At 38.6% G+C, this 13,684-nt stretch overlaps 1 protein-coding gene across 4 annotated transcripts in view; it reads left to right on the top strand.

Moving 5' to 3' along the window:
• Positions 1-13,684, top strand: part of EPHA6 (EPH receptor A6) — a 343,972-nt gene that overhangs the window by 218,861 nt on the left and 111,427 nt on the right. For all 4 annotated transcript variants that reach the window (XM_083498568.1, XM_083498569.1, XM_083498570.1 and 1 more), the window contains exon 6: positions 10,988-11,112. In XM_083498568.1, the coding sequence (XP_083354694.1) occupies positions 10,988-11,112 (125 nt within the window). The remainder of the gene's footprint in view (positions 1-10,987; positions 11,113-13,684) is intronic.

Genomic DNA, 13,684 nt, shown 5'->3' with positions numbered 1-13,684 from the left:
TCTTATGTTTCTTTTTTGAACTGCTTATAGATTGTTTCTATTTAGTGGTATATGTGATAGCTATATAAATAAATAGATAAATTTTTGGCATATCTTAAGAAAGCTTTATCAAATAGTATTAAGTGTTTGATGTCAGATTATTCTTTGCTGTTTTCCATTTATGAAACTATCTTATATAACTGCACTTCAGATTCTTGTATAATGCATTAAACCCAGACAGAGCTCTGACTCACTTTACATGTTTGTGGCCAGAAACATTTCAGAAAAAAACTACACACACACACACACACAGAGAGAGAGAGAGAGAGAGAGAGAGAGAGAGAGAGAGAGAGAGACTTTTCTAAGTTTGAAGTTATCCCCTTCTAAACATCAAGTCAACTGTATAGGGGCATTCTAATCCCTCATAAAATAAAGGAGAATAGAGTGCACTAGCACCATAAAACATAAAATACAGCTCTTGAGGTGTTTCAGAAGTTGTTCAGATAAGACATGCTTAATGATCTAGGGCATACTACATAATGTTGTATACCACATGTAAATCATGTTTTGGAAAAGAGCTAAGTTAAGTAAAAATGTGCAGTATGAAATCTTTTTAAAACTGTAGTGGTAGTTAACAGATTTTAAAATCTGCTACCCAAAATCCACAAGAGTCATTCACAATCTTCATCCTCTTAAAGATTTTTTAAAGAGGAAATTTTGTTTCCTGTGAATAAATTATAGTTTACTTTGAAAATAACATAGATCTTGTCCATTTCTTATCACTGAGTGCTGTAGTAAATTGAAATCTGTTAAAAAATAGTAGTTATTTTCAAAAACATGTTTTTATCCTAAGAATGTTTCTGGATAATACTTGTTTTATGTGCTTCAGACCATGTGATGAATCAATAATTCATTATTTATTTGTTGCCTCAGTGAATAGTACAAGATTTATTAAGTTTATTTGTAGGAACACGATGACTCTTAGGCCATTTTTAAATCAGTGAAATGGTAGGAATTTTGTTGGTGATGATACTTCATGTGCCATTGGGTTCATTAAAAATAAGTCATCATAAAGCATACAGAACATACCGTATTTTTTGCACCATAACACTCACTTTTTTCCTCCTAAAAAGTAAGGGGAAATGTCTGTGCGTGTTATTGAGGGAATGCCTACGGGTGGCATGCCTACGGATTTTCCTCCTCTAAAAACTATGTGCGTGTTATGGTCGGGTGCGTGTTATAGAGCGAAAAATACGGTAATTTGAAAACATAATGTTTCAACTATTCTGCAAATTTAGGAGTGCATTAATCTTTGAAGATTAATCTCTGCCACATGCTTTGGGGTTTTTCATGGAACTATAATCAAAATTAAATAAGGGAAAGAAATTTAAAAGAGGAACTTCTAGCTACAAAAAGAGGATTTTAAAATGTATTTTTAAAAGAATATAAAGTATATTATATACTTCAGTAAACTGTAATGGATCTAAGTAGTTTTTAAGTTACTATTTGTAAAGATAAAGTTACTATTTATAAACATAAAATGATTGTGATGGGGCAGGAGTTATGCTTTCCTATCCAAAGTACTGCATACATAACTAGCACTGTTTTTTTCCTCGTACTGAAGTTGGTCAGAAGGGCAATATAATACATTAATTAGTGGTGTGTGAATCTCTGGTCACCTACAGCCACATCTATTTATTTGATTAATTAATTTAAAAGCATTTATAATTGGCCTAAGTATAAGCAGTATGCAATATTTTTTTAAAAAAAATAGAGCTATGATCTTCTTGTGTGCTATTATGTGTACTACTAAATGGTCAACTATGACACTTTGTACACATCTTATGGGATCTCTGGATTCCTGCAGTTAGGTTGTCATACCCTCCAACATTTCTCCAATGAAAATAGGGACGTTCCATTCCTTAATGATAGTTTTACTATTTACACCCCACACATCTTACTGGGTTGCCCCAGCCACTCTGGGCAGCTTTCAACATGTATAAAAACATTTTAAAAATCAACATTAAAACTGCCCTCTACAGGATTGCCTTCAGACAGCTCGGGGGTTGGATAACTCCATACTCTTCAACATTTCTCCAATGAAAATGGGGACATTCTAAGGAAAAGTGGAACAATTCAGGATCAAATCAGAAACTGGGATGGCTTCTCTAAATCAGGGATGTCCCTGGAAAATAGGGACACTTGGAGGGTCTGGGTTGTACACCTACACAAAGGGTTTTTCATATGCTTCTAGAGCATAAGCTTGGGGGAGGTGTTCCTGGTTTGTGCCTTAGAGAAGAAGGACTTTGGATAAGGCTCTGAAGCTGAGCTGGTGCTCTCCTACACTGACCTTTCCCAGACAGTGAAAGTAGCATCTCTAATAACTATTTTCATCTTAAAACTTCATTTTACTAATAGGTTTAGCTTTCCCTTTCTACCATCTTGTGTGTGTTTCTTAAACAAAGACTCTGTTTCTCCCTTCCCTATGATTTAGATGCATGCTGGTCATCTTTATAAAATGCCCTGACCACACACAAGCAACATGCCGGTATATCCATATTATGTTTTTATATGTGTTGGAAGCCATCTAGAGCGGTTGGGGCAGCCCAGCCTGATGGGTGGGGCATAAATAATACAGTGGTGCCTCGCAAGACGAAAATAATCCATTCCGCGAGTCTCTTCGTCTAGCGTTTTTTTCGTCTTGCGAAGCAACCCTATTAGCGGCTTAGTGGATTAGCGCTATTAGCGGTTTAGCGGCTTAGCGGCTATTAAAGGCTTAGCGGCTTAGCGGCTAAAAGGCTATTAGCAGCTTAGCGGCTTAGAAAAAAGGGGGGAGCGGAAAAAAATCGGAACACTCGCAAGATGTTTTCGTCTTGCAAAGCAAGCCCATAGGGAAATTTGTCTTGCGAAGCAGCTCAAAAACGGAAAACCCTTTCGTCTAGCGGGTTTTCCGTCTTGCGAGGCATTCGTCCTGTGGGGCACCACTGTAAATTTATTATTACATTGTGATTATGAATGGCAGCATTGTTTCCTTTGATTGGGTAAGGAGCTAATATTGAGTGTTTCCTTCCCCATTCCAAAACAACACCGAGTAAGCCTGCCAAAATGCTTTACCAAAGGTCTTATGACAGATTACATGAAATTTAAAAATGAAGTACTTAAAAATCACAGTAAATTCAACAAAACAGCAGGGCTCAAAAGCAGAGGTTAATGGAAAAACAGCACCTCCCCACCCCACCCAAAATCTGGGTAAAAAGGTGCAAATTGACTTGCCAATTAAAAGTATAAAATGTCAACACAAGCTGCACTTCCTATGGGAGCATATTTTGCATCTTAGGAGATACAGTTCAACCAAATATATGAATGTTCTGTGCCATAGTGATAAGGACACAAGGAAAAAATGCTCATTAAAGAGTTTAAAAAGGAAAATAAATCAATCAAAAGTTAGGGCAGGCTATTACACTCCTTATTCAATGATTCAAGAGATTGTGTAGGTTGTGAAAATGACCTCTTGCCTGAAATAACAGTATACCTAAAATATTTCCTGCTTTGTCCCATTGAGACCATTTCTAATCAAGCTTTATTATCTATTAATCCCTATGATTCTGTGCCAATTATGCTGTCAGCAAAACACTGAGTGTTTCCAAATATGCTGCAGCCACTGGTAACTGAAAGCCAGGCTCTGATGTGTTTGTTTTACATAGACTGTGTTTCCAGCCTCCAAGTGCTAACATCTGATAAGTGTATTCATTAATCACTATTCCTTCACAGGTTTTTTTCACATTGTAATCCATCTTGAGCATGGTTTGAACATGGTTGGAAAGGCGGCATGCAAATAAAATTATGTGTGTAGGAAATCTGCAGTGCAAGTCTATGCTATTACTCAGAAGTATGCTGTACAGAGCTCAGTAGGACTAACTCCCATGTATGTGTGCATAGTGGGGAACCTCTGTGGGCCTCTTTCATTCAGCCACACCCTCTGTTCTTTAGCCCCACCCCCTACAGAAATTTATCTTTATAAAATAAAATAAAAAGCTTCCATTGGTGCTTAACTGCTGTGAGTGAATGATGGGGGAGAGGGCTGAAGAGAGTTAACCTTCCTTCCCCTGAAAATCACTCCCCATTAAGCTTTCGGTTAAGCTCCCAATTGCTAGATGCAAAGGCTTTAAAAAGCGTAACCTGTTGAGTTCACACATATTCAATGCAAATAGATCATATAACACCAGTTCTGTTGCAGGTACACTGGCTGCCTGCATATTTCTGAGCCCAAGTGCTGGCCTTGGTGTATAAAGCTGTTTGTTATTTGGGATCCAATATCTTCTGGTACACCTCTCCTAATATCATAGAATCATAGAGTTGGAAGAGACCACAAGGGCCATCGAGTCCAACCCCCTGCCAAGCAGGAAACACCATCAGAGCACTCCTGACATATGGTTGTCAAGCCTCTGCTTAAAGACCTCCAAAGTAGGAGACTCCACCACACTCCTTGGCAGCAAATTCCACTGTCGAACAGCTCTTACTGTCAGGAAGTTCTTCCTAATGTTTAGGTGGAATCTTCTTTCTTGTAGTTTGGATCCATTGCTCCGTGTCCGCTTCTCTGGAGCAGCAGAAAACAACCTTTTCCCCTCCTCTATATGACATCCTTTTATATATTTGAACATGGCTATCATATCACCCCTTAACCTCCTCTTCTCCAGGCTAAACATGCCCAGCTCCCTTAGCCGTTCCTCATAAGGCATCGTTTCCAGGCCTTTGCCCATTTTGGTTGCCCTCCTCTGGACACATTCCAGTTTGTCAGTGTCTTTCTTGAACTATGGTGCCCAGAACTGGGCACAGTACTCCAGGTGAGGTCTGACCAGAGCAGAATACAGTGGCACTATTACTTCCCTTGATCTAGATGCTATACTCCTATTGATGCAGCCCAGAATTGCATTGGCTTTTTTAGCTGCCAATATAGAAGAGGCAAAGGAACCTACCCAGACCATTAGCTTTTGATCTGAGGCCATTCTCCAGGTGCCTTCTTTGAGGATGGCTCAGAGGATGATAGCAAGGAGTGGGGAGGGGCTTTTGAGTTCCTCCCCATCTGTGGAAACTCTGCTCAGTGATGTCTGTCCGGTGTCTTCACTGACATATATTTGCTGCCAGGTAAAAACTTAGTAACTCTCCCCCACCCCCAAAGCTTTTGTTGCACTACAGTGATGATGTTTTTGTTAGTATGCTGCCAAAGTTGTTATCAGTTGGGGGGCAGCGTTTCTCTGTATATTTTTAATGAACTGCATGGTGTTTTGTATGAATATGTCCAAATTATGTGTAATAATAAATTAATCTAGCTGTGCATAAATAAAAGTCCCCTTACAACAAAATATTAAAAACACAATGTGCAATAATAATTAAAAACAAACAAACAATGTCTAGAAACAGCTTCCTAGCATAGAGGTAACATGAAATAATTTACAGGCCAGATTTAAAACCCAGTTAAAAAGCCTATTATTTATTTATTTGTTGTTGTTGTTGTTGTTGTTGTTGTTGTTGTTGTTGTTATAAATGAACACCTTCATGATTTATCCTAGGATGAAATATGCATTCAATTAAATCCAGTAGTATGGATCCTTTGGCTTGTTGATCCAGAGATTTGTATATATTCACATGTAAATGTCAGTGCTGGTTCAGCTGCAGGTCAGCATGGAGACTCAGAGACGAGCAGTAAAGTTAATTATTTATTCAAGAAAGCAGTATATAAGCAGAGAAACCTCCATGTAAGACAGGCCTCCAATAACACAGTTGCCAGGACTGACTATTTGACTATAATTCGGTATTTGAACAATTGGAATTAATAATTGTATTATAAATTGGTATTGTTATAATGAGGTTTTATTGGACTGTAATTGAAAGCTAATCAAAATTATTTTTAAAAGAGGACTGGTGACCTGTGCTTCCTACTTCTCCCTCAGTCTTCTCCCCAGCCTAATATCTCCCAAGCAGCCTTAAGCTGCACCTGGGAGGAACTATCTGTGCCCTTTGTTCTGCTGCAAGCAAGGTTCTTCAAGGCCTTGGAGACGGGGGGGGGGGGTTGACTTGCTACAGTAGGAGGCAAGCTCCATGGATGCTTCTGCCACCTCTGGCCCCTCCTTCCCGACTTCATGTCCAGAGTCTGAATTGCTTCCTGCCTCTGGTTCATCTCAGACCCCTCAAGTGTCTCAATTTAATTAGGACATCTTGAATTTACAGAAGCTCCCCAGCTTCTGATCCCAATCTGGGATGCCCCAGTTTTCCCGGATGCTGCTCTAGACTGTGTGGCATCTCCCAACGCGGCAAGGCCTGGAGTGACCTTCTGGAGGCCACTCTAGGCCGTGTGGCGTCTGGAGATACAGCGTCTCATGAGCAGGAGGCTGAAGACAGCAAGGTAAGAGGGGGGAAGAAAGGAGAGGGCAAGGAAGGGGGTCAGTGGCAGGGAGGGGGCGAACAACTGTTGTTTCTTCAACATTCAACCATTCTACCACTTCTTCATCCTCTGACCTGTGCTCAGTGTCCCACCACCAACTCCCCTGGCTCTGAGACTTCCTGCTCTGTGGCTTTCCTAGGGGGCTCTCCAGCTGGCACCTTCCACAACTCCTCATCACCCAGCCCTGACAGTAAGGCCCATTCATTTCTCTGTGGAACGCAATTCCATTGAAATGAATAGAAAAACATGTCAAGCAGAGGAGTTCCATGCGTGCACTGGAGCTTCTGTGCCTGGAACAGATTGTCAGCATGTGTATCACTGTGTTCCAGTATTTTGTGTCCCGTTGCTAAGAATATAATGGTTTTCTTTTTCTGTCTTTCTATTACTTCTCCTTGCAGACTTTATAAAAATAACAAATGAAATAAATAGTTTTGCAGCAGTGAATTGAAATAGCATTTTTCTCAAGTCTAGTCTGTGAATGACCTTAGACTCTATTTATTGCTATATATGAGATAACGTTATACTTACTGTCAAACTTCATAGCCATTGTAATCCAGTTATAGAAATAAAGGTTGAGGCATTTCTTATAAGAATAATAGTATTTTCTGGCAGCACTGAAAGTACACATTTCTGCTGAAAACCTCAATTGCAAAGTTAAAGTGCACGAAGTTGTGTAACACATTTTATAATTAACAGTGTTTGGTAATATTTATTTCTGCCAACAATTTACCTTTCTTCTTCACCTGACCATATGCTCTTATCAAGGAAACAAGTTGTCCCTCTGCCCTGCTGCCTCCTCTCTTTTCTGTGCTGTTTACTTATGTACCTTTCAGTTGTTATCATTGGTTTTGAGATGGTCATCTGAAAATAGAAATAGGACATTATTGTACCATGTGTAAGGTGCACAATCACTGGACTAGAAGAAGCACTTCTTATATTTTCAGCCTGATTCCTATCAAATGTGGTTTTATTTTTTTGACCAATGGATATGTTAAAAATTATAGTGTTGGACCAGAAATAAAGTATTTTAGTGTTATGGTTTAGAAAAAGGATTGTAGAAGCCAGGAAATAAATAATCAGGAACATACAAAACATCAAGGATTTCAGTTTAACATTTTTATTACTGCATGGTGATATAAAAAACCTGACTTGCCAAAACTATGGTAGAAAAATGACCATACCACTTTGGAATCTCTTCAGAAAACTCACTTTTGTCTCAAATCATCCTGCAATGATTACCAAAGTATTACAGTACAGCATACATAACACTTGCTATAGAGATGCCATCAAAAATAGCATTCCTTGCTGTAAAGTCTGAAAACATGGTGTGACAACATAGTTTTTTGCATACTGTGTCTCTTTGCCCCAGCTCCACATTCCTGAATATAAAGAGTATAAAGACTTGCAACATGATAACCCAGATTTATAGGGTAGTGTTTTCAATCATTATTATGAAAATGGACTGAGGATTAGTTGCAACAGAAAAGCTGTATTTGATGGTATTGCCATGGTAAATCATGATTGGCTGAATCCACACTTTCTTTCCATAAGACTGAGTATCAACTTGGGCGTCCTTTTTCTGGTGAACAGTGCATGTTTGATCTGCCATTAGATTCTAATTGTGGCTGGGTGATTCAGTTCATTTTTGGAAGGTTTCTGGTGCGTTGCCTAGTTGGGTCTTTGTCTGCGGTGAATTCCACAAGTGATCTTTCCAGGAAAAAAACAGGCAAGAGAAAATGTTTTGTGTATGAAAAACAGTCCCTGATATTGAATCCATCAATGACCCCTATCCCTATAAGAAAACAGCTGAAAAGGTCAGTATAAAAAACAATGCAGTTTCAAACCAAAACAGTCAGGGGTCTTCAAGTTCCTGTAAAGCAGGACTGAGGTCACATCAAGGACTGCAGACCTTCAGTGGCACTTCAAAGGGAGAACAATTTTGCTGCAGTTGTGTATTCGTGGCATTGCAACGGTGGACATAGTTTTGCTCAATAAATAGGACAGAATGAAGGAAGCTTGATGGATCTAATAGTAAAGAAGCCCTAAGAGATGTCAACATTTGAGGAATAGGAACAGTGAAAAGGTATGGGTGAAGTATCAGATGGGTCCAGGAGGGTTAGCTGTACTAGCTCATTGGACCAAAAGGGTCTAGATTTGCTAAGTATTCTTTAAATATTTTGCGATACAGATACATAGAAAGTTGTCCTATACTAAGTTAGACCATTGGTCAATTTAACTCAGTGTTTTCTACACTGACTGACAACTTCTCTCCTCTTACCTAGAGTAAGTGCCACAGAACAAAGTAGGTTTTACTTTTGAATAAGCATACATAGGCTGTGTTGTAAAATCATCCTGGATTTGATGGGTTCAGGTTTGGGGAGTGAACTGAGTATTTAGTGAAAGTTTTCAATTAAGCTAAGAACAATCTGAGTCCTTTGTTTGCATGTCTATATATTTTAGCTATATTGCTTGGGGAAATTCTTATAGCATCATGGAATGGATGGCGGATTTGGATTTATGTATAATGAAAAAGGAGAAAACATTGCAGGTTTTAAAAAATTTGTTTAAAGGCACTCTGATAGACCTATAATTAAAAATATTTTAAGTGGCCTGTTGGCCATTTGTAGGGTGGAGCAAAGGAATTCAGTGTCAGACTTTTGGGAGTTAGCTAGATTTTCTTGTGCTGTGGGTGGGATTGGTGATGGATGTGTGAATGTTAATTGGGTAGGATAGTTCTCTGTTTTATGTGTGTGATGATCATGCCTGTCCAACCTATATGTTGTAAAGGATCAGATATAGATACCATAGGTTTCTTTCCACTGTTTTTTCTACTTAAAATACAGCTCTGAACTTCCCACCACTTGAGGCAGGCAGAGCGGGAAAAATCACTAACCATATCTCATTCCCCTCCTTGACAGAATAATTGGTTTGATGGATAAAGGGAATGCAGTGCATATAATGTGACTTTGGCAAGGCCTTTGACAATTCCAGATGGCATTCTCAAAAGTAATTGGAGAACTGTGTGTTGGCAGATGGCTATAGCAAGGTAACAAATTCCAGAGGGGTAGTCGTGTTAGTCTGTTGCAGCAAAAACAACAAAGAGTCTTGTGGCGCCTTAAAGATTAGTAGATTTATTGGGGCATAAGCAAGTGCCCACTTCATCAAGGGAACAAAGCAGCATCCTCACTTGAAAGATATATAGAGAAACATACATACATACATACATACATACATACATCATACATACATACATACAGCAGCAAGCAAGCAAGCAAATAAAACTGCAAGCAGGGGAGCTATTGGGTAGCCATGGGTGTGTGATGTTTCTGTGTAGATCCCAAATGGATGCAAAATAAGACAGAGTAATTAAATCGCAACAACATATACAGTAAAATCATGCTAGATATGCTATGTTTATGCTAATTCAGCACATGTAGAGGGAAAGAAATCAAGAGATACATTAAATCTGAATTGAATAGAGCCTTCCCTTGAAACCTTTTTGTTGAATAGTGGTGACTTGAGGTCAGGATCATTGTGTCCTAATTTCTTCCACTAATTTCTGAATGCTGGCATTTTTATTTTGGATACATGTCCTTTTATTCTTTTGCATAGACAATGAACTCTTTATTCTTTGCAAACAGCATAAACGCCTGTAAATTGTATTATGTAGTAACTTGTTGTAGGATAAGCATGGGAATAAGCCTGTGATTATGGTTTTAGGTCTGGTAATATTGTCTGACTATACAGGAACACAGAGGTCCTGCTGGCTAGTAACTTTTAGATTTACAAGCTGCTGCTAAGCAAGGACAAAATAGCCAATATTAAGGTAGAATACTGCACCCAATGAGTTCTCATTCACTGTTATTGTACAATCTCTAGCAACACCTGCTGCCTACACAAAGGTAGAATGTGGGGTAGGTCTATATGGGAACACAAGCTCTGTCAACTATCTAGGTCCTAAGTTTTGTAGGATCTTGTATGAAAATACAGAATTCTTGAACTTGGCTCAGCAGCACATAGGCAGTCTGTGCAATTGTTCTAGTATCTGTGTAATGTGCTTCCAGAAGGCTGCCCCACGGAGCAGATATGCCACAGGATTCTGTTCTGTACCAGCCACAGCTTCCAGACCTGGGTCAGAAGCCTCATGTGGTCTCAGGAAACTTTTTCACATCTCCTATAAGTCATGCTACTTTTTATATGCCCTTTGTCACATCGAAAATGAGTATAAAGTATGAACAGATGGTATTTACTTCAACATTTGACCAATTTCCAAAAGGAATGGTGTCTATTAATTTAAATTGTTATAATAAACTTTCTCTGGGCATTGAATACAGTAGTACAGAAACTTGTTGGATCACACGTCTGTTTCTGGAGGGAATCCTGTTTGAACAATTAACTTCTTAATGTGTTATTCTGCACTATCTTCTCCATGTTCCACCCAGTCTCTTGAAAACACCAGTGTGATCTGCTGGCTATGTCCTTTGGACACCACCCCAAATTACCTCCATGTGATAGTCTAAATATGTTGCATTGTCTTTAACCCATAGTTATCCTTTTCCTTTTCAGCACCCTCCTTGATAGGTATGGTCAGGAAGGACTGGGCTTCCCAAAACAGCATTGCCCTCTCATGGCAAGACCCTGATTTTCCTAATGGAGCCATTCTGGACTACGAGATCAAGTACTATGAGAAAGTAGGTCTTGACTTAAATGAAATAAAACCCTCAAAGCATCTTGTTTTTAACATTGTCCCTTTTTTGTAGATCAACATACAGTATAGCCTGCAGTTTTATAGATAGATTTCTTGTCACCTTGTTTGAATGAGCTAGAGCTCATTTATGTGGCCTACTGTTGGCCCAGTACCTTGTCAAACTGAATTTTGGACACAGTGAAGTGGCTGTAGACATATTTTGCCATCAGTTTGTGCTGCGGTTGGCTACTCGGTCACAGTGTAGCAGTTTGCTCATGTGTGATCTAAATGTTTGGTGAAATTTTCACATGAGTACTTCCATCGCAGACAAAAGGTCATTGAAAGAAGTGCTGGAAAAAGAAATAACAGCCTGCCAGGATCAAAGTACTAATATGATCAGAGCATTACTTTAATATGCATCTTTTTGCCTTAATAAGCATAATTAACATGACTTGTTTTTAATGCCTATTAATTCTGGACAATAGTAAACAAGTTAATGACATTTCATCAGCTTGATGGTGATGGTTATGAACACTAATAAATATGTGTAACCTTCTTTCATAGTGTCTTTTTCTATGCAAACTGCTAAGATGTAAGTTAGATGGTATACTGTTGAGATAGTATATGACAAACATTCTGGTAAAAATAATAGCAGATTATTAATGTTTATGTTACCACATTTTAGTGCACAGAACAGGTTATTCCCTGATGATGAAATTAATTAGAAAAAAACACCCCTTGTGTGAATGGAGCTTGATGTACACTATCCCTGCACAGTTTTGTGTTATGACCTTTGTGCACAACCACAAATTGCAACTACACTTTACTAAACCAAGCATCCTTTGGGATAAGTCCATAGTACCCATTAAAAATATGTTAATATTATGCCTGCAAGAAAATTATCATTTGCAGATTATATCCCAACAGAAAATAACCGTGAAAATGATTATCAGAATTGCTGTTCTTTAGAAGTGCCCGATTGATATCCAATGCCATGTTAAAATGCTGACCTTTCTACAACAAAACCAGTCATGTAATGACTGCTTAGATCGGAACAGAACATGCTCTGAATATTTTCTTAAGGCAGATGCATGCTGGAGGGTCATGAGGACCAAGTCTGGTATAATTCTCTTAGTTCTAACTAAGGCTGAATACTTTCGGTAGGGTTCCCCTCCCCCCATAGAAGTGGATCTCTTCCCTCCCCCATCCCACCAATGTCTCCAACAAACCAGTTTGGATATATTTGTATTGCTTCAAATTCCTGCAATAGCTATTTAACCAATGGGACTAAATTAATATTTGTGTACAGCAAGGGTAATGTTGCCCCTGTTATACACATTAATCTCTATGAAAACTGTTAGCCTCCAGTTTAAGTGTGTTATTTTTATTTTTTATTTTTACCTTATGCAATGTTCCCTTTTTAGGAGGAAATGAAATTAGAATAAATATTAAAAACGTTCCTAAACATCACAAATATCTCTTGTAGTGTGTCTTTTAAAATAAAAAGAAAATGCTGTTCTTGGAGGAAAGAGGGGGCATTGCAGGGCATGGGTTTCTATTCTAATCTATGTTAATGCAAGGAAGTTCATGGAATGAAATTTACCTTCTCCACCCCAATTCAGGAGGGTCCCAATCCTCCATTGATGCTTTGGGGGGGGGGCAAAGGCTGTTGAGGAAAGTTCAGAAAACTTACCTTCTGTGAACTTCAAGTTAACTTCTCTTAGAATCCAAGCCATTTATCTTTTTGACTCAAAACCATCCTTGCCTCAAAATCATAGTGTGTAGACTATCTTCATTTTCTGCAGGCCTTACTAATGATTTTAAAGTGTCCTTTCTCCCTGCTCTTGTCAGAGCAGTTGAGTTAACAACCTATTATTATGTATTCCTTACTGAGCAGTTAATAGCTTTATAGTCTTTTGCAGGAATACACCTGCTGCTCATAAAAACATTTATGTTATAGTGGATATTTGACTCAGTTGATACATCTTGTGTTTGCAGTGACCTTGTACAAACAGTGCTCATCTTAATAACAGACCTGAGTGTAAAATATTTCTAAGTAAAATTGCCATGTATTTCATCATAGGCAGGGTGTGTGATGCCTGTTCAACCATATATCAAATTAGCAGTGGTACATTTATAATTGAGGAGATACTTTCATATAAATATATGATTTCACAACTGTATTTAAGTGGATTTGCTACACTTTAGTACACCAAAGTCTGCCCCCACCCCCCATGTCTTGCTGTGTGGACATGCATGGGAGCATTTTGTAGTAATGAAAATAATTGGAAATTTCTACTATTCCCTGTTTTGATTATGTATGTGACAAAAAGCCTAGAAAAAATATAAATGGGGGTTTGGTGGATACAAAAACCTGTGTGTGGAAGGAAACTGTGAGCTCTGTTCCGTGAACTGTTGGGTTATCCAGAGAGAGGCCTCTTGCCCTGCAGTGTCAGATTATTTCTATAAGAGACGTCGTGAATATGGGAGCTAAAAACAAGTGGGCTTTTGAAAGGTCCTAAGAGGCAAAGAGAGTTTTGCACAAAGAATTGTGCAAATGAAAGAACTTCTCTGGA

The sequence above is a fragment of the Podarcis liolepis genome (assembly GCF_965112155.1).
Source record: "Podarcis liolepis genome assembly, chromosome: 4".
In the NCBI taxonomy this organism is placed as follows: Eukaryota; Metazoa; Chordata; class Lepidosauria; order Squamata; family Lacertidae; genus Podarcis; species Podarcis liolepis.
Note: the sequence above shows the minus strand (reverse complement) of the source record. Positions and strands in the feature narration are given on the sequence as shown.